Source organism: Lissotriton helveticus, chromosome 8, assembly GCF_964261635.1.
Source record: "Lissotriton helveticus chromosome 8, aLisHel1.1, whole genome shotgun sequence".
NCBI classification, from domain to species: Eukaryota; Metazoa; Chordata; class Amphibia; order Caudata; family Salamandridae; genus Lissotriton; species Lissotriton helveticus.
Window position 1 is genome coordinate 3904929 of NC_136069.1, and position 23476 is coordinate 3928404.

Consider the following 23476-nt stretch of genomic DNA (forward strand, 5'->3'; position numbering starts at 1 on the left):
CTTCGTGTCTCTTATCTATCTCATTGTGGACATGTGCGAGTGAGAGAGCACAAGGGTGTATCCTGTTACTGTGATCCCCGAGAGGGTCAGGAGTGCTGTGTTTTGGGGTCTCAAATTGCTTGTCTCTCTGGAAAAGTTAGGAGGGCAAGTAAGGCACTATAGCTAGTCGGACTTGGGCACATAGATACTGATGTTGTCTTATGACTGAGTCCCTACATGCTGTTCTGTGGTCTCTAGCATAGTTTTGTTCCTGAGCAGAATCCCTGCAACATTAAAACATTTGAATATAACTCTTACTTTATTAATACTTTAACATGCCTGTAAACCAGACAGAGCCCTGAGAGTGTAAGAGGTAAGGAGATGTGAGTGTGAGAATGTAATACACAGACGTTCTGTGCTTATAACTATCAGCATAAGTCCATAGTACACACTGCCAGTAGGAGGCTACTACATACCTTGTATTACTTCTTTAAATTAAATATGTGCTTTATAGCAATCACAGCAAATTAATGTGATTTCAAAGGTTTGGAAAACACTTAACAAGGACAGCCTAATTATGAATATATAAAAGAAGCAAACCGATCACAAACCAACAATGAAAGCAACTAAAAAACGTACAAATGCAAAAATAAAATATATTTAATCAAATAACAAGTATATTCAATTTGTACATTAATTCACAATCTACCATTCAGATAGTATGAGTTTTTGATGCAAGAGAAATTAAACAGATGAACATTCCCTTTCTAGACTGATTCCTTCTCTTCTTAGCTTCATAAAATGAATGTTAAGAATTACAAAAAATGACAGATCTGTAATTGTGGTTAAGTGTGGCTCAATGGTTAGAGCGGCAGACCCTGATGCAGAGGTCTAGCCCGGGACCAGGGTTCAATTCCTGCCTCGGCGGGTCTTGGGCTCAAAATTCCATGGACCTGATAATTCTCGCCTTGGTGCCTATTCCAATCATGGAGTCCCACTCTGCAACTCTGGGCAATAGCTTGCTTAATCTCCACAACGGCCCCCACAACGCTAGGGATGCCTGGCCTCCACCTTGGGGGTGCCCAGGAGTGGACACCTCACAGGGAAAGCCAGGATGGGTTCCACAGCGGCATTCGTACAAGCGCCTTGAGACCCTTGCGGGTGAGTAGTGCGCTATACAAGTATCAATTTACAATTGTATCAATTTTATAATTTCACGGGGCTCTCCAGTACAAACATTAAACACAAAGATTAAGAATAAGGTTAATTGCAGTCATGATGTGACTGCAAAAACGACGCACTTGTAAAGTTGTAACCCTGTGAAATGGAAATAGAAAATTAATCTGCCTCAAGTCTGAGCTGAGAATTGTCAAAGCAGCTAAAGCTCCATAAAGTACACTGTATGAGATCATTCACTCACTGACATCCAGGCGCTACAACTGGTAAAGTATCAATACCAAGTGTAAACAATGCACAGACACAGGGCACCTGACCCAGCGGAGAGACCAGCCCGACGTTGGCACTCGTGTTCGCGTCAGCGGCTGCAGGGATCAGGGATATCACTGCTGTATGATCAGGGGGTCATATGCTGCTAATGGTCCAACACAAGCAGTCTTTGAGAGAGAACAAAACCTAGAGCTAGAAACTGCTGAAATGAAAAGGTTATTTTTCAAAAACCTATTAACATAACATAACAGGTGTATTTGTAAAGCGCACGATTACCCGAGGTGTCCTGGCGCTGAACAACAGATGTTTACTGTTACCCAACTCAATGGTACTCATTTTATCGACCTCAAATGGATAAAAGGCTGAGTCGACCCGCCGGGATTTGAACCTGTGACCATGAGGTCAAACACAGGCCCCTGCAGTGGCTGCTTTAGTCCACTGAGCCACCGGACCCGGCTTACATTTAGTAGCATGACTTGAAATGTTGCACCAGCAATAGGAAACTCGAGGCAAAGGTCTTGGTTAAAAACAACAACAGTGCAATAAGCAAAACACATTGAGCCTGATTTAAAGTATGACGGAGGGGGCACGTTGTTGCAGCTGCGACTGAGTACCCTCTTGTCAAACCACAAACCCTTGGTCCAAACACTAGGGGGCTTTTTTACAAGAGCCTTGCGCTACTGGTTCGTCACATTTATGACGCACTGGCGGCGCAATCTCCTGACCGATATTTAAAAGGACATGTAAAGGCACCCTGCGTGGCTTTTCCTGTCCATGTAAATATGGCCCCTTCTCACGCAACACTTTGCGTGAAAGAGTCATGACATGGGTGTTGCTGTAGGTGTTCCCACGCAAAACCCATGCATTCTGCCACGTTTCCAGATTTACGAACCTTCGTAAACCTGGAACTGCAGCAGAATGCTACCCCACCCCAGGAGTGGTGTAGCAAGGTGCAACGAGGAGAAATGTTTACTTTTCTTTCCCCTCCCCCCCCTTCTAGGGGTGCTGCATTCTGTAGCACACATAGGAAGTGGAAATCGCCTCTTTTTATTTTTGTTGTAATTGTTTTTATGCAGGAAAGTACCCGCATCGCAAGCAGCATTGCACCATGGCGCAAGAATCCCTGCGTGGCACATGGCAGCCGATTGTGCACCAGCGCAGGGGAACACACATGGATGAGTCATTTTTTTGTAAACATGACGTATCCCTGTGCTTTGAAAGTGCTGCAGCCTGGCGCTTGTAAATAAGCATGTGAACTAAGAGTTCAGGAGTTGTGAGACCTGAAACTACTGCACTGCTTTTGTTGTGTGTGAAAAACACACAAATATTTCTAAATTCTATTGACCTATTCAGTTATCATAAAAATTATTCATACCCCAAGGGCCGGCGATGACAGTCAGCAAAAGAATCTACATTGGAAATTGTGAGTGATGTTTATTATGAAAACAAATGATGGTTTGTCCTGAAACACGATGCTGTAAATATGGATGTATGACGTTACAACGCATGCTTTTACCACGCATGCTGTTACAACGCAAGTATTACAACGCATTACACTTGGGGGTGCTGGATAGTGAATAGTTTAATTTACTATTCCAACTCCAGTCCCCGTGGACACTAGGGAAGTTGTTGGATAGTAAATTAAAACTATTCCCTATCCTAGAGCGCCCCCCCAGTGTAATGCGTTGTAAAGGTTTTCGTTGTAATACTTGCGTTGTAACAGCACTGCGTGGTAAAAGTTTCGTTGTAAAGGATGTTTCCCTGTAAATATGTGTATTGAGACTGTTTGTATAGTGATAACAATGCAATGTTTGAACAAAATTGAAAATGATAATGAGGTAATCATAACATAAACACTGTGAAAAGGTTGAGTATACATAATTTTTATGATAACTCAATAGGTCAATAGAATTTAGAAGTATTTCTGTGTTTTTTGCATAAAACAAAAGAAGTGCACGTTGGTTGTTTCAGGTCCCAACTCCTGAACTCTTAGTTCACATGAAGATTTAACAAGGGACACAGGCAGTTCCCTAGACCAATGTAAGCACGCTATAAATTGATTAAAAATTAGTTAAGCACGAAGAAAAACAGAAAGAATTGATATAAACACAAAGAGGATAGGAGTGCATCCTTTAACCGCATGCGTGCAGCGGCTTTTACCGCTGTTTGCGGCGTTTTTTAAAAACGCGCGTTACTTGACGAGCTCAGCTCGACGTCAGCGTGCGAGCGGCACAACTCATGTCGTCATAAGCGGGGAAGGGGTTAACCACACTTGAATATTGCTTGTAAATACGCCCCATGATTTACAGGCAGGCAGACCGTCCGTTTCTCCTGCTCCACCACCAAGATAGTGCTCTGACGGGCCAATAGAATATGGGCTGTCAGAGTTTTGGCGATTTGCCCACCTACCCAATTTACAGTGGGATGTGAAACTGTCAGTTTTCATTGTTCATGACCCCCACACCATGCAACTCAACTGCCAGGGTGTGGGGGAAATTTATTTTTGTTTAAAAAAAATACAAACTCCCGCTATGGGAGTCTATTTTTAAAAAACCAAAAACATTTTAAAAGTTTGACTACGCATCGACAGGAACCGCCATGACAGCCATTCCCGCCAATGAGCAGAGATGTCCGCTGGGTTTGCGGACATCTCTAACTGTATCCGTACTAAATAGTATATTACTTCCTCGCCCTGAAGAAGAAACAAGCATTGGAAATGCAATAGGTCTCGCAGCATTAGAGTTAGTGCATTTAGAATTGTTTATGGGTTTTTTGTTGTAAATCTTTTGCATTTTTATTTTTTTTTGCCAATGCTAAAGAATTACAAATCAAAAAAGCAATAAACAATTGTAAAAGCTGTAACTAAAAATCCTACGAGACCTATTGCACTGTGTGAGGGTGAGGTGTTGAGGGTGAGTGAGGGTGGGGGTGAGTGAGGAGTTGAGTGTGAGTGAGGTGTTGAGGGTGAGTGAGGTGTTGAGGGTGAGTGAGAGTGAGAGTGAGTGAGGGTGAGGGTGAGGGAGGGTTATTGCGAGTTAGGATGAGGGGTTGAGGGTGGGTGATGGTGAGGGTGAGGTGTTGAGGGTGAGTGAGGATGAGTGAGGGTGAGTGAGGAGTTGAGGGTGAGTGAGGGTGAGTGAGGGTGAGTGAGGGTGACTGAGTGTGAGTGAGTGTGAGTGAGGGTGAGTGAGGGTGAGTGAGAGTGAGTGAGGGTGAGGTGTTGAGGGTGAGTTGTTGAGGTTGAGGTTTTGAAGGTGAGGTGTTGAGGGTGAGGTGTTGAGGGTGAGGTGTTGAGGGTGAGGTGTTGAGGGTGATTGAGTGTGAGTTAGTGAGGGTGAGGTGTTGAGTGTTAGTGATGGTGAGGTGTTGAGGGTGAGTTAGGGTGAGGGTGAGTGAGGGGGAGGGGGAGGCGTTGAGGATGAGTGAGGTGTTTAGGGTGAAGTGTTGAGGGTGTGGGTGAGGAATTGAGGGTGAGGGAGGGTGAGTGTGGGTGAATTGTTGAGGGTGAGTGATTGAGGGTGAGGTGTTGAGGCTGATGTTTTGTGGGTGAGTGAGGGTGAGATGTTGATTGTGAGTGAAGGTGAGGTGTTGGGTGAGGCGTTGAGGGTCAGTGAAGTTGAGGGTGGTTGAGTGAGGATGAGTGAGAATGAGGGTGAGTGAGTATTAGTATGTAATTTTAAATGTGTATGTATTGTACTAACTATGTTAATGTTTTGTAACATGTTTGTGTAGTCTCGTTTTTATTTTTTTTTAAAAATGGCCGACGTATAGCGTCACGTCGACGTCTGCTATGTTTAGCGGTCTAGTTTATTTTTGAGTTGTGTGTGTTTTTTGTTTACGTATTTTTCTAGCCAATCGGAGCGCGACGTTTTTGACGTAGCGTTCCGATTTGCATACGTCAACGGTAGAATTCCCCATAGATCGAGAATGTTGGTGCGCGGAAGGCGTGTTCTTGTTCCGGTGGTGTTGCTGCGTCGTTTGACAGGTAAGAATGTATTCCTAAGTTTATTTTAATGTAATGTAATGTAGTATATATACTATGTAAAATTTAAATACTTGCTAAATTTATTTAATTCACTCGTAATATTTGTAAATGTTTGTAATGTAACATAAAGTAGTGTTTTTTATTGGCGATATGTAATGCATATGTTTTGTTAAACTGTAATGTAATGTATTAATGTCCTTTTTTTGGTAATTTGACATACAAAAGGGGTTTGTTTCATTTCGAAGTGGTAAATGTGTTGTAATATATTGATGTAAGTTGTTTTTTTATTATCTTTTTGTGTGATGCTGAAGTAGTCGGATAATTTGTTATTGACGTACTTGAAGTATGAAATGAAACTTTGTGTCTTTGCTGACTGTATTATTTTTAGCAATGTATGAACGACATGTACAGTGAACTAATGTATTTTTCGTTAGATTTTTGTGACTGACTCTTTCTATGTTCGTAATATGTTTTTTTGTATTAGAACTAATTCCGTCTGGATAAATGCTATTGTGTTAAGCGTTTCTTTTTTTGTGTAAATCTCGACTATTGTATTCAATGCGTCCCATTTTCCGGATGAATCGTTCTTGTTTATTTCCCTCTGAAAAATTTGATTGTTTCTGAATTTTTGTTTATTTCGTCATATTTGCTTTATATTAGAGGGAATTCCGTGAGAAGAAGTGCTATTGTTGTATGCGTCCGGTTTTTTGTGTAACTGTTGACTACTGTCTTTAAACCGTCCCATTCTCCGGATGAATAGTGCTTGTTTATTGCCCGACGAAAAAGTTGCCTGTTTCACTTGTGTCTTTGTATCTCCTCGTCCTCGCTTCCTGCCACATATTTGTATTTGTTTCCTTTGTGTAATATTGTTGTAATATCGTACGAATTAAATTTACTTTTTGGCCCGAAGACTGATTAACATCCTTGCATCCTTTTAGGTCAATGATGTTAAGTTTTTTTTGTGTCTAACGTATCTGATGCTGTACTCCGTCGACCCCCTTGTTTTCCGTCCAGAAATTTCTTTATGTGTAAGAAAATGGCCTAACATTCCTCAAATTGCAGAGTGGGTGAATGCTGCAGAGTGGGTGAATGCTGCAGAGTGGGTGAATGCTGCAGAGTGGGTGAATGCTGCAGAGTGGGTGAATGCTGCAGAGTGGGTGAATGCTGCAGAGTGGGTGAATGCTGCAGAGTGGGTGAATGCTGCAGAGTGGGTGAATGCTGCAGAGTGGGTGAATGCTGCAGAGTGGGTGAATGCTGCAGAGTGGGTGAATGCTGCAGAGTGGGTGAATGCTGCAGATTGGGTGAATGCTGCAGATTGGGTGAATGCTGCAGATTGGGTGAATGCTGCAGATTGGGTGAATGCTGCAGATTGGGTGAATGCTGCAGATTGGGTGAATGCTGTCTATTGGGTGAATGCTGTAGATTGGGTGAATGCTGTAGATTGGGTGAATGCTGTAGATTGGGTGAATGCTGTAGATTGGGTGAATGATGGAGATTGGGTGAATGATGGAGATTGGGTGAATGATGGTGAGTGGATGAATGATGCAGAGTTTCTGAAAGATGGATAGTGTGTGAATGATGGATAGAGTGTGAATGATGGAGAGGCAGAGTGCGGTTGCGTTTTTGAGTGTTAGTGTGTGTAACTGAGGGTGAGTCGTTGAGGGTGAGTGAGGGTGATGTTGAGTGAAGGTGAGGGTGAGGTGTTGAATGGTATTGAGGGTGAGGGTGAGGTGTTAAGGGTGAGTGAGTGTGACTTGTTGAGGATGAGTGAGGGTGAGTGAGGTGTTAAGAGTGAGGTGTTAAGGATGAGATGTTGAGGGTGAGTGATGGTGATGTTGAGTGTAGATGAGGGTGATGTGTTGAGTGTGAGTGAGGGTGAGTGATGGTGAGGGTGAGTGAGGGTGTGGAATTGTGGGTGAGGTGATAAGGGTGAAGTTAGTGAGGGTGAGGTGTTGAGGGTGAGGGTCTGAGGGTATGCTGTGCTGTACCTGCTCCGTGTGTGAGGGAAGCTTGCACTGTTGCCGCCTGTGCTGTACCTGATGTATGTGTGAGGAAAGCTTGCACTGCTGCTGTCGGTGCTGTACCTGTTCCATGTGTAAGGGAAGCTTGCACTGCTGTTGGCTGTGCTGTACCTGCTCCGTGTTTGAGTGAAGCTTGCATTGCCGTTGCCTGTGCAGTACCTGCTCCGTGTGTGATGGAAGCTTGCACTGCAGCTGCCTGTGCTGTACCTGATGTATGTGTGAGGAAAGCTTGCACTGCTGCTGTTGGTGCTGTACCTGTTCCATGTGTAAGGGAAGCTTGCACTGCTGTTGGCTGTGCTGTACCTGCTCCGTGTTTGAGTGAAGCTTGCATTGCCGTTGCCTGTGCAGTACCTGCTCCGTGTGTGATGGAAGCTTGCACTGCAGCTGCCTGTGCTGTACCTGATGTATGTGTGAGGGAAGCTTGCACTGCTGCTGTCGGTGCTGTACCTGTTCCATGTGTAAGGGAAGCTTGCACTGCTGTTGCCTGTGCTGTACCTGCTCCGTGTTTGAGTGAAGCTTGCATTGCCGTTGCCTGTGCTATACCTGCTCCGTGTGTGATGGAAGCTTGCACTGCAGCTGCCTGTGCTGTACCTGATGTATGTGTGAGGGAAGCTTGCACTGCTGCTGTCGGTGCTGTACCTGTTCCATGTGTAAGGGAAGCTTGCACTGCTGTTGCCTGTGCTGTACCTGCTCCGTGTTTGAGTGAAGCTTGCATTGCCGTTGCCTGTGCTATACCTGCTCCGTGTGTGATGGAAGCTTGCACTGCTGCTGTCGGTGCTGTACCTGTTGCATGTGTAAGGGAAGCTTGCACTGCTGCCGCCTGTGCTGTACCTGATCTATGTGTGAGGGAAGCTTGCACTGCTGCTGCCTGTGCTGTACCTGCTCTGTGTGTGAGGGAAGCTTGTACTGCTGCCGCCTGTGCTGTACCTGATCTATGTGTGAGGGACGCTTGCACTGCTGCTGTCGGTGCTGTACCTGTTCCATGTGTAAGGGAATTTTGCACTGCTGTTGCCTGTGCTGTACCTGCTCCGTGTTTTCGAGTGAAGCTTGCACTGCTGCCGCCTTTGCTGTACCTGATCTATGTGTGAGGGAAGCTTGCACTGCTGCTGTCGGTGCTGAACCTGTTCCATGTGTAAGGGAAGCTTGCACTGCTGTTGGCTGTGCTGTACCTGCTCTGTGTTTGAGTGAAGCTTGCATTGCCGTTGCCTGTGCTATACCTGCTCCGTGTGTGATGGAAGCTTGCACTGCTGCTGTCAGTGCTGTACCTGTTGCATGTGTAAGAGAAGCTTGCACTGCTGCCGCCTGTGCTGTACCTGATCTATGTGTGAGGGAAGCTTGCACTGCTGCTGCCTGTGCTGTACCTGCTCTGTGTGTGAGGGAAGCTTGCACTGCTGCCGGCTGTGCTGTACCTGATGTATGTGTGAGGGAAGATTGCACTGCAGCTCTCGGTGCTGTACCTGTTCCATGTGTAAGGGAATGCTGTTGCCTGTGCTGTACCTGCTCCGTGTTTGAGTGAAGCTTGCATTGCCGTTGCCTGTGCTGGAGCAGCTCCGTGTGTGATGGAAGATTGTGAGATCTGGCATAACGGAAGGATTGGTAGTGCGTGCACAGCTTTGTTTTTTGTTTGTTTATTGTTGTAGTGAAAAGTTTTATGTATGCACTGTGTATGTTCTCTTTGTGTGTTTTCTTTTTTATATTTTCTTTATTTCAGGGAATGAGCTGCTACGATGGACAGGTAATGACAAATTAATTTGCATAATATTAAAGCGTGTCTTTGTGACTTTTATACTTTTGTTTATTGATTTGCTTATTGTAAAGCTAATGTAATTATTTTATTAGGTCTCTCTGCTCGCATGTACTTTCTGCCTGGCTTCTTGCATTTGATTTTTATTTTATTTTATCAATGGCTGCTATTTCGGTGTATTTGTTGCCATGGATTGAGTTCCGTTTTGCCGTACGTGTTTTTTGGTCGCACTTGGCTTGTGTATACGTTTGTAAAATTATTTAGTGTATGTAATTAAAAGGTTTTTTTTTTTCTGTTCTAGTAAAGGGTATTACGCAATGTATTCCCTTTACGTTTGTTACGTAAGGGATGTTAGCGTTCTATTTTTTAATTGATGGTGATGTAATTATGAGCGTTACGTAATTTTTAGCCAATCGCAGCTCTACGGTATGTGACGTAGCGTTGCATTTGACGTGCGTCAACGGGGCTTTTTCCAAATTGATGTGAATGTTCGTGCGGTAAAGGTGTGTTATTCCTCCGTGTTTGTTGCTGCGTCGTCTGACTGGTAAGATGTACATTTATTAAAAGTGAGTACATGAATTTGAATGTATTAATACGTGTGTGTATATACGTATTATTAATAATGTTTTATTAGGATGTATGAGTGTTTTATTTGTATTGCGCCATGTGTATTATCGAGTTTTGAGTTACAATATTCCTTAGTACTGTTCTAAAAGATATATGTTTGAAAAATATAGTTTTTTCGAAATGTTACATAAAGCAATGTTTATGTTTGTATGTGTTATGTCTTTGAAATTGCGTCCCTTGTTATTTCTCGCTCACTTTCCTTGTGTTTTGAATTTTTCTTGATCTTTATGCGAATGTTGGCTCGTGTTTAAGTAGAATCTTTGGGATGCATTGAGTAATCTTTGCTAGTGTCTTCCTGGTATGTAGTTTCAGTAGTTCCGTTTCGCCTGAGGTGGCACTGTGATGTTTATTTTTCCTCTGACTTAGCTTTTGCTTGTGTCATTTGTACCGGTATGTGACTTGTTTCGCCGCTATTCATTTTTTTTGTTAGTTGCTTGTTGTAGTTAAAAGTATAATGTATGCACTGTGTATGTTCTCTTTGTTGTGTTTTTTTTTATATTTTCTACATTTCAGGGAATGAGCTGCTACGATCGACAGGTAATGACAATTTTATTTGCATTTTATGAAAAAGTGCCTTTGTGAGTTCTTATACTTTTGTTTATGCCTTTCCTTTTATTGATGTTAATGTAATTATTGTATTTGGTTTTGCTTTGCTCGTACGTATTTTCTGTCTGGCTCCTCTCATTAGAGTGTGTTTAGTATTTTATCAATGGCTGCTATTTAGTTTTATTCTTTGGCATGGATTGAGTTTCGTTTTGGCGTACGTGTTTTTCGGTCGCACTTTCCTTGTGTGTAGTAATTTTCTCTTGCACGGCATCCCTTATGTCCATTTCTGCAGCAATAGCACATTATTAACATTCTGCAACCCCACACTACAATTGAGCGACATGAGATCATCACTCATTGCCAGTAGAGCCGTATTTAGAACTCCCCCAGTCTCATTTAGACATAGAACTGCAGTACTGTACAGCACCAAAGCATGCTTGTATAGCTGTAATTCTGTGTGCAACGTACAAAAAGTTGTTCTAAAGCGTGCACTTCAGGCTGGTGGTGTGTGTGACTGTTGAAAGCGTGGATTGATGGCTGTTTGTGTGGGTGTATGCATGGTGAAAGGATGCACTGATGACTGTTGTGTGTGTACGCCTTGTGAATGTGTCCATTGCTAGCTATTAGTGTGTGTGCCTGTTAAAAGCGCACATGTTTGGATTGTATGTCGTTTGTCTGCTGAGTAATGCTGTAGTGGTAATGAGTGGTGCTGTGGTGGTAAGTGTTTGTGTGTGGTTGTAGTGTGATAGTGTGTTGATGGTGAGTGAGGGTGAGGTGTTGAGGGTGAGTGGATGATGGTGTGAGGGTGACGGTGTGAGGGTGAGAGTGAGTGATTGTTGGCGAGCGTGAGGCTATGAGGCTTATTGAGAATGTGAGTGGGTGTGCGAGGATGTGTGAGAGTGTGTGAGTGTGGATGTGTGTGAGGGTGGGGGTGTGTGAGCGTGTGGGCATGTGAGTGTGTGGTGCTTAGTAATGCTGTAGTTGGGATGTGTTGTTCTGTGCTAGTGATGAGTGGTGTTGTGATGGTGTTTAATAATTACCACCACAGCATAACTCAGCACCACAACAGTTGCAGTTCTCCCAACAATGGCATCACTGATGTCCACGAATGCAACATGCAGCAATACCACTTTATCTTTCTGCAGCCCCACAGTACCATTGAGCAACAACACTGCATCACTCAGCACTTCCACATCCGTATTTTGCAAACACACAGTCTCATTTTGACATAATACTGCAGTACTGATGACTGTTGTGTGTGTATGCCTGGTGAAAGTGGCCATTGATAGCTGTTGTTGTGTGTGTGTGACTGTTAAAAGCGTACATGTCGTTATTGTATGACCTTTGATTGCTGCAGTGTTGATGAGTGGTGCTGTGGTGGTAATTGTTTTTTTGTGTGGTTGTAGTGTGATAGTGTGTTGAGGGTGAGTGAGGGTGAGGTGTTGAGGGTGAGTGAGGGTGAGGTGTTGAGGGTGAGTGAGGGTGAGGCGTTGAGGGTGAGTGAGATTGAGGGTGAGTCAGTGTGAGGCGTTGAGGGTGGGTGAGGCTATGAGGGTGAGTGAGGCGTTGAGGGTGAGTGAGGGTGAGGTGTTGAGGGTGATTGAGGATGAGTGAGAGTGAGGGTAAGTAAGGGGTTGAGGGGGAGATGTTGATCGTGATTGAAGTGTTGTTGTGGTGGTAAGTGTTTGTGTGTTGTTGTAGTGTGATAGTGTGTTGAGGGTGAGTGAGTATGAGGGTGAGAGGGTGAGAGTGAGTGAGAATGAGGGGGAGGTGTTGAGGGTGAGTGAGGATGAGTGAGGGTGAGGAGTTGAGGGTGGGTGAGGGTGAGGGGCTGGGGATGAGTGAGGTGTTGAGGGTGAGGTGTTGAGTGTGATTGAGGATGAGTGAGAGTGAGGGTGAGTGATGTGTTGAGGTTGCCTGAGGCTGAGGCGTTGTGGGTGAGTGAGGGTGAGGTGTTGAGGCTGAGGGTGAGGAGCTGAGGGTGAGTGTGGGTGAGGCGTTGAGGGTGAGGCGTTGAAGGTGAGAGAGAGTGAGGTGCTGAGGATGAGGGTGTGAGGGTGAGTGTGGGTGAGGCGTTGAGGGTGAGTGAGGGTGAGGTGTTGAGGGTGATTGAGGATGAGTGTGAGTGAGGAGTTAAGGGTGATGTGTTTAGGGTGAGTCAAGTGTTGCTGTGGCGAAAAGTGTTTGTTTGTAGTTGTAGTGTGATAGTGTGTTGACGGTGAGTGAGGGTGAATGAGGGTGATGTTTTGAGGGTGAGTGAGTATGACAGTGAGGTGTTGAGGGAGAGGTGTTGAGGGTGATTGATGATGAGTGAGATTGAGTGTGAGTGAGGAGTTAAGGGTGAGGTGTTGAGGGTGAGTGAAGTGTTGCTGTGGTGGTAAGTATTTGTTTGTTGTTGTAGTGTGATAGTGTGTTGACGGTGAGTGAGGGTGAGTGAGGATGAGTGAGGCTGAGTGAGGGTGAGGTGTTGAGTGTAATTGAGGGTGAGGTGTTGAGGGTGAGTGAGGGTGAGGGGCTGAGTGTTATTGAGGATTTGAGGCTGAGTGTGGTTGAGGTGTTGTATGTTATTGAGGATGAGTGAGAGTGAGTTTGAGTGAGAGTTTAAGGGTGAGGTGTTGAGGGTGAGTGAAGTGGTGCAGTGGTGGTAAGTGTTTGTGTGTTGTTTTAGTGTGATAGTGTGAGGGTAAGTGTGGTTGAGGGTAATTGAGGCAGATGTGATGAGGGTGAGTGAGGATGAAGTCTTGAGTGTGAGTGAGGATGACGGTGATTGAGGGTGAGGTGGTGAGGGGCTGAAGGTGAGTGAGTGAGAGGTGTTGAGAGTGAGGGTGATTGAGAGTTTGAGGGTGCGGTGTTGAGGGTGAGTGAGGGTGAGTGAGGGTGAGTGAGGGTGAGGTGTTGATGGTGATTGAAGGTGGGTGAGGGTGATGGTGATGTGTTGAGGGTGAGTGAGGGTGAGGTGTTGAGGGAGAGTGAGGGTGAGGTGTAATGTAATTATTGTTTTCGTTCTTGCTTTGCTCGCACGTATTTTCTGTCTGGCTCCTCTCATTAGAGTGTGTTTAGTATTTTATCAATGGCTGCTATTTAGTTTTATTCTTTGGCATGGATTGAGTTTCGTTTTGCCGTACGTGTTTTTCGGTCGCACTTTCCTTGTGTGTAGTAATTTTCTCTTGCACGGCATCCCTTATGTCCATTTCGGCAGCAATAGCACATTATTAACATTCTGCAACCCCACACTACAATTGAGCAACATGAGATCATCACTCATTGCCACTAGAGCCGTATTTAGAACTCCCCCAGTCTCATTTAGACATAGAACTGCAGTACTGTACAGCACCAAAGCATGCTTGTATAGCTGTAATTGTGTGTGCAACGTACAAAAAGTTGTTCTAAAGCGTGCACTTCAGGCTGGTGGTGTGTGTGACTGTTGAAAGCGTGGATTGATGGCTGTTTGTGTGGGTGTATGCATGGTGAAAGGATGCACTGATGACTGTTGTGTGTGTACGCCTTGTGAAAGTGTACATTGCTAGCTATTAGTGTGTGTGCCTGTTAAAAGCGCACATGTTTGGATTGTATGTCGTTTGTCTGCTGAGTAATGCTGTAGTGGTAATGAGTGGTGCTGTGGTTGTAAGTGTTTGTGTGTGGTTGTAGTGTGATAGTGTGTTGATGGTGAGTGAGGGTGAGGTGTTGAGGGTGAGTGGATGATGGTGTGAGGGTGACGGTGTGAGGGTGAGAGTGAGTGATTGTTGGCGAGCGTGAGGCTATGAGGCTTATTGAGAATGTGAGTGGGTGTGCGAGGATGTGTGAGAGTGTGTGAGTGTGGATGTGTGTGAGGGTGGGGGTGTGTGAGCGTGTGGGCATGTGAGTGTGTGGTGCTTAGTAATGCTGTAGTTGTGATGTGTTGTTCTGTGCTAGTGATGAGTGGTGTTGTGATGGTGTTTAATATTTACCACCACAGCATAACTCAGCACCACAACAGTTGCAGTTCTCCCAACAATGGCATCACTGATGTCCACGAATGCAACATGCAGTAATACCACTTTATCTTTCTGCAGCCCCACAGTACCATTGAGCAACAACACTGCTTCACTCTGCACTTCACATCCGTATTTTGCACACCCACAGTCTCATTTAGACATAATACTGCAGTACTGATGACTGTTGTGTGTGTATGCCTGGTGAAAGTGGCCATTGATAGCTGTTGTTGTGTGTGTGACTGTTAAAAGCGTACATGTTGTTATTGTATGACCTTTGTTTGCTGCAGTGGTGATGAGTGGTGCTGTGGTGGTAATAGTTTTTTTGTGTGGTTGTAGTGTGATAGTGTGTTGAGGGTGAGTGAGTATGAGGGTGAGAGGGTGAGAGTGAGTGAGAATGAGGGGGAGGTGTTGAGGGTGAGTGAGGATGAGTGAGGGTGAGGAGTTGAGGGTGAGTGAGGGTGAGGGGCTGAGGGTGAGTGAGGTGTTGAGGGTGAGGTGTTGCGTGATTGAGGATGAGTGAGAGTGAGGGTGAGTGATGTGTTGAGGTTGACTGAGGGTGAGGCGTTGTGGGTGAGTGAGGGTGAGGTGTTGAGGGTGAGGAGCTGTGGGTGAGTGTGGGTGAGTCGTTGAGGGTGAGGCGTTGAAGGTGAGAGAGAGTGAGGTGCTGAGGATGAGGGTGTGAGGGTGAGTGTGGGTGAGGCGTTGAGGGTGAGTGAGGGTGAGGTGTTGAGGGTGATTGAGGATGAGTGAGAGTGAGTGTGAGTGAGGAGTTAAGGGTGAGGTGTTTAGGGTGAGTGAAGTGTTGCTGTGGCGGAAAGTGTTTGTTTGTAGTTGTAGTGTGATAGTGTGTTGACGGTGAGTGAGTGTGAATGAGGGTGATGTATTGAGGGTGAGTGAGTATGACAGTGAGGTGTTGAGGGTGAGGTGTTGAGGGTGATTGATGATGAGTGAGATTGAGGGTGAGTGAGGAGTTAAGGGTGAGGTGTTGAGGGTGAGTGAAGTGTTGCTGTGGTGGTAAGTATTTGTTTGTTGTTGTAGTGTGATAGTGTGTTGACGGTGAGTGAGGGTGAGTGAGGATGAGTGAGGGTGAGTGAGGGTGAGGTGTTGATTGTAATTGAGGGTGAGGTGTTGAGGGTGAGTGAGGGTGAGGGGCTGAGTGTTATTGAGGATTTGAGGCTGAGTGTGGTTGAGGTGTTGTATGTTATTGAGGATGAGTGAGAGTGAGTTTGAGTGAGAGTTTAAGGGTGAGGTGTTGAGGGTGAGTGAAGTGGTGCAGTGGTGGTAAGTGTTTGTGTGTTGTTTTAGTGTGATAGTGTGTTGGGGGTAAGTGTGGTTGAGGGTAATTGAGGCAGATGTGTTGAGGGTGAGTGAGGATGAAGTCTTGAGTGTGAGTGAGGATGACGGTGATTGAGGGTGAGGTGGTGAATGGCTGAAGGTGAGTGAGGTAGAGGCGTTGAGGGTGAGTGAGGGAGAGGTGTTGAGAGTGAGGGTGATTGAAGGTTTGAGGGTGCGGTGTTGAGGGTGAGTGAGGGTGAGGTGTTGATGGTGATTGAAGGTGGTTGAGGGTGATGGTGATGTGTTGAGGGTGAGTGAGGGTGAGGTGTTGAGGGAGAGTAAGGGTGAGGTGTTGAGGGTGAGTGAGTGTAATTGAGGGTGGGTGATGAGTTGAGGCTGAGTGAGTGTGAGTGAGGGTGTGATTGGCAAATGTGAGTGTTTTGCATGTGTGAATAGTTATTTTAATGTGAAGTGTGTTTGTGTTTTTGTATGTTGTTGTAGTAGAATGATGCTGTTGTGGTGGTGTAGAGTGACGTTGGTGTGTTGATGAGTGATGTTAGTGTGGTGCTTCCTAATGCTGTTGTTGTGATGTGTTGATGATGAGTTGTGGTTTGTTAGTGTTCAACTATTACCACCACAGCATAACTCATCCCAACAACAGTTGCAATTCTCACAACAACCTAATTTGTGATGTCCACCAATGCAACACGCAGCAATACCACCTTATCATTCGGCCCCCCCACAGTAACATTGAGCAACAACACAGCATAACTCGGCACCAGCACAGGCGTATTTAGCACAACAACAGTCTCATTCATACATACTACTGTAGTGCGTGCAAGCTACAAAGTATGTGTATTTTGTATATGTGTTTGTAATGTCAAATGGATAGGCTGAATGTTGTATGTGGGTGTGACTATGTTGTATAAATTGAGTGTATTACTTACAATTTGCCTTTTGTATAGCAAAAAAAACCATAGAAGTTGTAAAATTTGTATCCCACACTTATTTATTTAACAAAAAAAAAAAATTTTTATTGTTTAACTTTGTACAAAAATAAGATATCCTGGCAACATGCAAAATTTAGTCAGAACATATGTCATCGTTTTTTTCGTGCAGAATCTTTAGGATTTGGCCATTACAAAAGACAACTTCAAAAGTTTGTGGCAAAAAGTGGACAAGGGCATCTCCGATGTTGTCAACTTCCTCATCTAACATAAACCATTTAATTAAGATCTGGTTTTCGATGGGCATAGATTGATATTCGTCTGTGTTTGTCACTTTTATTGTGATAATACTATTTTGCTCTGTAGAGCTTTCAACACCATAAATTAGAATGTCCATCTTTTCCTCTGGTGGGGCTGTTACCTGTTGAGAGAAAACAAAAGCAACAATTAGTTTTTAAATTTGTATACTTTATGTTTTGTGTAAGGCCTATAGTGGGTGAAAGGAACAGAGTGGTTGAAAGTGCCAGATTGGGTGAAATGGACTGAGTAGGTGAAAGGGTCCCTGTTGTTGATAGGGTTTGAGTGGGTGATAGGTCGAGAGTGGGTGATAGGTCTAGAGTGGGTGATAGGTCTAGAGTGGGTGATAAGTCTAGAGTGGGTGATAAGTCTAGAGTGGGTAATAGGCCTAGAGTGTGTGAAAGGGCCAGAGTTGTTGAAAGGTCCCGAGTGGGTGAAAGTTCCCGAGTGGGTGAAAGCTCCCGAGTGGGTGAAAGGTCCCAAGTGGGTGAAATGTAAAAGGTCCAGAGTGGGTGCAAGGGGCAGAGTGGGTGAAAGAGCAAGACTGGGTGAAAGTCCAAGAGTGGCTGAGCAGAGATAGTTGACAAAAGTTTTGTTTGTTGTGCTTACCTCCATTTTGCTATGGCGCGTTGTATTCAATATTTTTTGGCAATTGAATTCATGTACAGTGACGTGAGTCAGGGTAACATATTTCCCAATATGTATTTTAAATTGTGACGCTTCTCTCCACAGTGTCACTTTTATATCATCAGTTGCATCTTTTATTGTAATCGATTTGAGTGGGGTATCTTGCCCATTGATAAACACAGTCTTTGCATCCTCTTCCTACACAAAAAGAAAGCATTCTATTAAATAGTGACTGTAAAAACACATATTGCTAGTGCCTTGTATGAAAGGCAATATAATGTATCACATTTAACGACCCAAATGAACATCCTTTCTAAAAGATTGAATTGTTTATTTGAAAAAATGGCTTTGTAGAGAGTACTTGTGTTTGTAGTATACACCAAAGCACTGCCATCTTTTAGTTTCCAAAAGTCATACTTGCTACTATGTGTGAAGAGTGTATAATTCTAATTTTTTTGAGTTACTTATTGAAGTTACTAAAGGTGTAATGTGTGTGTAAGTCAACTATGCATTTTTTAAGTAGACATGATGACATGGGTGAGGGTGAGTTATTGAGTGTGAGGTGTTGATAGTGAGTGAGGGTGAGGAGTTGATGGTGAGTGAGGGTGAGTGAGGATGAGGTGTTACGTGAGTGTGAGGGTGAATGTAAGTGAGGGTGAGTGAGGGTGAGCGAGGGTGAGAGGGTGAGGGTGAGAGATTGAAGGTGAGTGAGGGTGAGAAGTTGAGGGTGAGTAAGGATGAGGGTGAGTGTGAGTGAGGCTGAGTGAGTGTCATTTAGGGTGAGGAGTTGAGGGTGAGAGATTGAGGGTGATTGATGTTGAGAAGTTGAGGGTGAGTAAGGATGAGGGGGAGTGTGGGTGAGTGAGGGTGAGTGAGTGAGGGTGAGGTGTTGAGGGTGAGTGAGGGTGAGGCTGAGGGTGAGGCTGAGGTGTTGAGTGAGAGTGAGGTTGACTGAGGAGTTGAGGGAGAAGGGTAAAGTTTTTGAGGGGGAGGTGTTGATGGCTAGTGAGGGTGAGTTAGGGTGAGGAGTTTAGTGTGATTGAGGGTGAGTGAGATTGAGGGTGAGTGAGGCGTTGAGGCTGAAGTGTTGAGGGTGAGGTGTTGAGGGTGAGTCAGGGTGACGTTTTGAGGATGAGTGAGGGTGACTAAGGGTGAGGCATTGAGGTAAACACAGTGTTTGCGTTCTCTTCCTAAAGAAAAAGTAAGCATTGTATAAAATAGTGACTGTAAAAACACATATTATTAGTGCGTTGTATGAATGCCCATATAATGTATTATATTTAGCGACCCAAATGAACATCCTTCCTAAATGATAGCAATATTTATTGCAAAAAATGGCTTTGTAGAGAGTACTTGTATTTGTAGTATACAGCAAAGCGCTGGCATATTATAGTTTTCAAAACGCGTACTTTCTACATAGAGTGAAAGAGTGTATTTGTAGGGTGAATTAGGACTCAGCATTTCAATCTAGGAGTTAGAGTGTGGATTAGGATAGTTTATTTCTATTCTTCTTTTTGTTGTTGTATGTGTGTGTGTGTGTGTGTGTGTGAGGGTGAGTGAGGGTGTGTGAAGCTGAGGGTGTGTGACGGTGTGTGAGGGAAGCTTGCACTGCTGCTGTCGGTGGTGTACCTGTTCCATGTGTAAGGGAAGCTTGCACTGCTGCCGCCTGTGCTGTACCTGATCTATGTGTGAGGGAAGCTTGCACTGCTGCTGCCTGTGGTGTACCTGATCTGTGTGTGAGGGAAGCTTGCACTGCTGCTGTCGGTGCTGTACCTGTTCCATGTGTAAGGGAAGATTGCACTGCTGTTGCCTGTGCTGTACCTGCTCCGTGTTTGAGTGAAGCTTGCATTGCCGTTGCCTGTGCTGTACCAGCTCCATGTGTGATGGAAGATTGTGAGATCTGGCATAACGGAAGGATTGGTAGTGCGTGCACCGCTGCTTGGGGTATCTGCGAGATTTGTGTAAGTAAATGGAGAGGGGGGTGAGAGTTGGAAGAGAGAGTGAAACAGGCAGAAACGTGGAGAGTTAGAAGAAAGAGCGAAGGAATCTAAGCTGCGAGATGTGGCATAACAGAAGGATTGGTAGTGCGTGCACCGCTGCTTGTGGTATCTGCGAGATTTGTGTAAGTAAATTGAGCCGGGGGTGAGAGTTGGAAGAGAGAGTGAAACAGGCAGAAACGTGGAGAGTTAGAAGAAAGAGCGAAGGAATATAAGCTGCGAGATGTGTCATAACAGAAGGATTGGTAGTGAGTGCACCGCTGCTTGGGGTATCTGCGAGATTTGTGTAAGTAAATGGAGAGGGGGTTGAGAGTTGAAAGAGAGAGTGAAACAGTCAGAAACGTTGAGAGTTAGAAGAAAGAGGGAAGGAATCTAAGCTGCGAGATGTGGCATAACAGAAGGATTGGTAGTGCGTGCACCGCTGCTTGTGGTATCTGCGAGATTTGTGTAAGTAAATGGAGAGGGGGTTGAGAGTTGGAAGAGAGAGTGAAACAGGCAGAAACGTGGAGAGTTAGAAGAAAGAGCGAAGGAATGTAAGCTGCGCGATGTGGCATAACAGAAGGATTGGTAGTGCGTACACCGCTGCTTGGGTGTACTGTGTGTGTAAGGCAAGTATGCATTTTTTTAGTACATATGATGACATGAGTGAGGGTGAGGGTGAGGGTGAGTGATTGAGTGTGAGGTGTTGCGGGTGAGTGAGGGTTAGGGTGAGTGAGGGTGGGGTTGAGGGTGAGTGAGGATGAGTGAAGATGAGGTGTTATGTGAGGGTGAGTGTGAGTGAGGCTGAGTTAGGGTGAGGTGTTTAGGGTGAGTGAGAGTGAGGGAGTGTTGAGGGTGAGAGATTGAGGGTGAAAAGTTGAGGGTGAGTAAGGATGAGTGTGAGTGTGGGTGAGTAAGGGTGATTGAGTGAGGGTGAGTTGTTGAGGGTGAGGCTGATGTGTTGAGGTGTTGAGTGAGAGTGAGGGTGACTGAGGAGTTGAGGGAGAAGTGTAGAATTTTTGAAGGGGAGGTGTTGAGGGCTAGTGAGGGTGATTGAGGGTGAGTGAGTGGGAGGTGTTGAGGGTGAGTGAGGGTGAGTGAGATTGAGGGTGAGTGAGGCATTAAGGGGGAATTGTAGAGGGTGAGGTGTTGAGGGTGAGTGAGGGTGAGGTGTTGAGGGTGAGTGAGGGTGAGAAGTTGAGGGTGAGTAAGGATGAGGGTGAGTGAGGGTGAGTGATTGATGTTGAGGGTGAGGCTGAGGTGTTGAAGTGTTGAGTGAGAGTGAGGGTGAGTGAGTAGTTGAGGGAGAAGTGTAGAGTTTTTGAGTGTGAGGTGTTGAGGGCTAGTGAGGGTGATTGAGGGTGAGTGAGGAGGAGGTGTTGAGGGTGATTGATGTTGAGTGAGATTGAGGGTGAGTGAGGCATTAAGGGTGAATTGTTGAGGGTGAGGTGTTGAGGGAGAGTGAGGGTGGGGTGTTGAGGGTGAGTCAGGGTGACTGAGGGTGAGGCATTGATGTAAAGACAGTCTTTGCGTTATTTTGGGAAACCCAAAAAGAGCAAATCTATAAAATAGTGACAGTAAAAACACATAGTAGTAGTGCGTTGTATGACTGGCAATATAATGTATTAGATTTCACGACCCAAATGAACATCCTTTCTACCATATTGCTTTTTTTTTTTTAAAAAAAGGCTTTGTGGAGAGTACTTGAATTTGTAGTATAGCCCAAAGCACTGGCCTATTATATTTCCCAAAACTCTTACTTTCAACATAGTGTGAAAGAGTGTATAATGCAACCTTTTTTGAGCTTGTTAGTGAAGTTACTAAGGGCACGATGTAGGTAAATCCCATTTACCTATTTTGAAATACCGAATAATACCGATTTGGTATTTAAAAATGGGTAAATGGTATGTAGGTCCCAACATCTGTATTCGTACCGAATCCTTAACAATTCTTAAAATACCGAATCGGTAAATACCGAATAGGTAATGCCCATTCATTCCTATGTGCTTTGAAGCCCATAGGAATGATTAGGCATTATCGATTTGTTATTTACCGAATCGGTAATTAAAGAATTCAGAAGGGTGCAGGGGGTGTCACTTTGACACCCTCTGGCATCCCCAAAAAGGGCACAGGTGCCATGTGGCAAGCATACCTGCCCTAAGAGCAGGTCTGCCTGTCACATGACATAGGTGTGCTATTTAGACTTGCAATTTAAAAAAGTAAAAAATAAATAAGATATGTCATTTACAATACTAATAAGTCCAACTTTTCAAATGCGAGACAAAGTGACATGTTTGTGTTCATACTTACGGCAATTATTGTCCCTGAAACGGTCATCAGGCTTTTTAGACTTGCCCGTTTTATTTCCTTGATGGGAGAAGCCGATGGTGCAGGCGGATGCAAAATGTTGTTTGCTTGTTGGATCAGGCCATCCTCGATTGCCATTGCAGGAAATTTGGTTACTTTAGTTTGTTTTGTAATTAAAATTGTTTTGTTTTTGATAATAAAGTTTCGTATCAGTAGTCCACAGTTATTTTTCGTTTGCTCATATAAATTTTCTTGGTAACAAGTACATTTTATTGTTCCAGTTTTATCTGCTAAAGCCAAATGGAATAAAATTTTCTGCTCTTGTTTAGCATTTTTGTACGTAGTTTTCCCTGAGCAGTTGATGACATTAACTCTTATTGGTTTCTGGTATGGTTTGTTGTCATCGGTATTAATGTTCATAATTTCTTCAATAGACATCATCTGAAATAGAAAATGTGACATAACATGTTAAATACAAACCCATATTGCTTTATGATCACTGTAATAGCATTCTAAAGTACCATAGTTGTGTAGTTGGACATTTGTATATATATGATCTAAAATGGATTGGTAGTTAGTTGTGTAACTGTTAATGAGTTGTTGACATTGTAATTGCGTTTCAAAGAATCCAAGTAATTGCTTGCTGTTTGCATTTTGTTGAGATACATCCACATTGAAATCACCTATAATAATGAATTTGTGTGTGGGGTAAAAATCCGTAATATTTGTGATGAAATCAAAAAGAGAAGTTATACTTTTTAGGGGTGGTTTGTATAAAATAATAATAAGGTAATCTGTGTTACCAATCTGTAGAGTAAAATGTAAAATGTCAATCCCTTCAAGTGTCTCATAAATAGGCAATATAAATAAATCTTTTTTGTAGTACATAATCATTCCATGGTTTGTGTTGTATGTATGAAATTTATCAAATATAATGTGATGATATTGTTCTATCGTGAAATCATTAGCTGTAGCATTTCTTGTAGTGTTGATCTCAGTTAAGCAAATAATGTCTGCTTGTAATATATTGCTATCCGCTACCATAGATGAAAAATTTTTCTGTAGTGATCTGATATTGTGTGCAATGATATTGAAATGTGCACTGTATGTATGTAACTGTGGGATATGTATTTCAAGTGGCATTTCTGTCCTTAATCTGTGCATTTCCTCATTAACTTGTGGATGTACTACAATTTTACGTTCATCAAAATTGTGTACATATACATTTTGTATTGATTTTGCCCTGCTAATAGCAACATAATGCAAATGATGAATCTTGCTGTTATTAAAGTGTATATAAAGTGGTTCGAGAGTTGCACCTTGTGTGCGATGTATAGTGCGTGCTGATGCTTGGCGTAAAGGAAATTGCTTGCGTATAATGGTAATAAATTTTTTAGTGTATTGGAAATGTCTAGCTATAGCATGTATTGGTGTCCATGTATTTTGTATTTGTGAATGAAATAAGTGTTTATATTGTTGTCTGGTTGTTTGTCCTATAGTGGGATTGTCAAATAACAACCAAACGATAATAGGTGTATTGTTAATCAATTCAACTAATTGTACAACACCAGTTGCGCCATTTGTTAAACCATCATTGACATCCACATTGCAACTTAAATCATAACGAAGTTGTAAGGCAATGTGTAATGTATGTGAAAGGCCCATTGTTTTCTGTGGATCTTTGGGCAGTTGCTTAAGAATCGTTTTTTTCACATTTTCAGACAA

The 23476-nt window shown here is 43.9% G+C and overlaps 1 protein-coding gene across 1 annotated transcript in view; it reads right to left on the reverse strand.

Annotated features, from left to right (window-relative positions):
* Positions 1-16680: 16680 nt before the first annotated feature.
* The window catches only part of LOC144773370 (uncharacterized), a 35146-nt gene continuing 28350 nt past the window's right edge, over positions 16681-23476 (reverse strand). Inside the window, exons 4-6 of the mRNA XM_078658342.1 lie at positions 21755-22192; positions 17451-17666; positions 16681-16965 (exon numbers count right to left, since the gene is read on the reverse strand). Of these exons, the coding sequence (XP_078514468.1) occupies positions 16681-16965; positions 17451-17666; positions 21755-22192 (939 nt within the window). The remainder of the gene's footprint in view (positions 16966-17450; positions 17667-21754; positions 22193-23476) is intronic.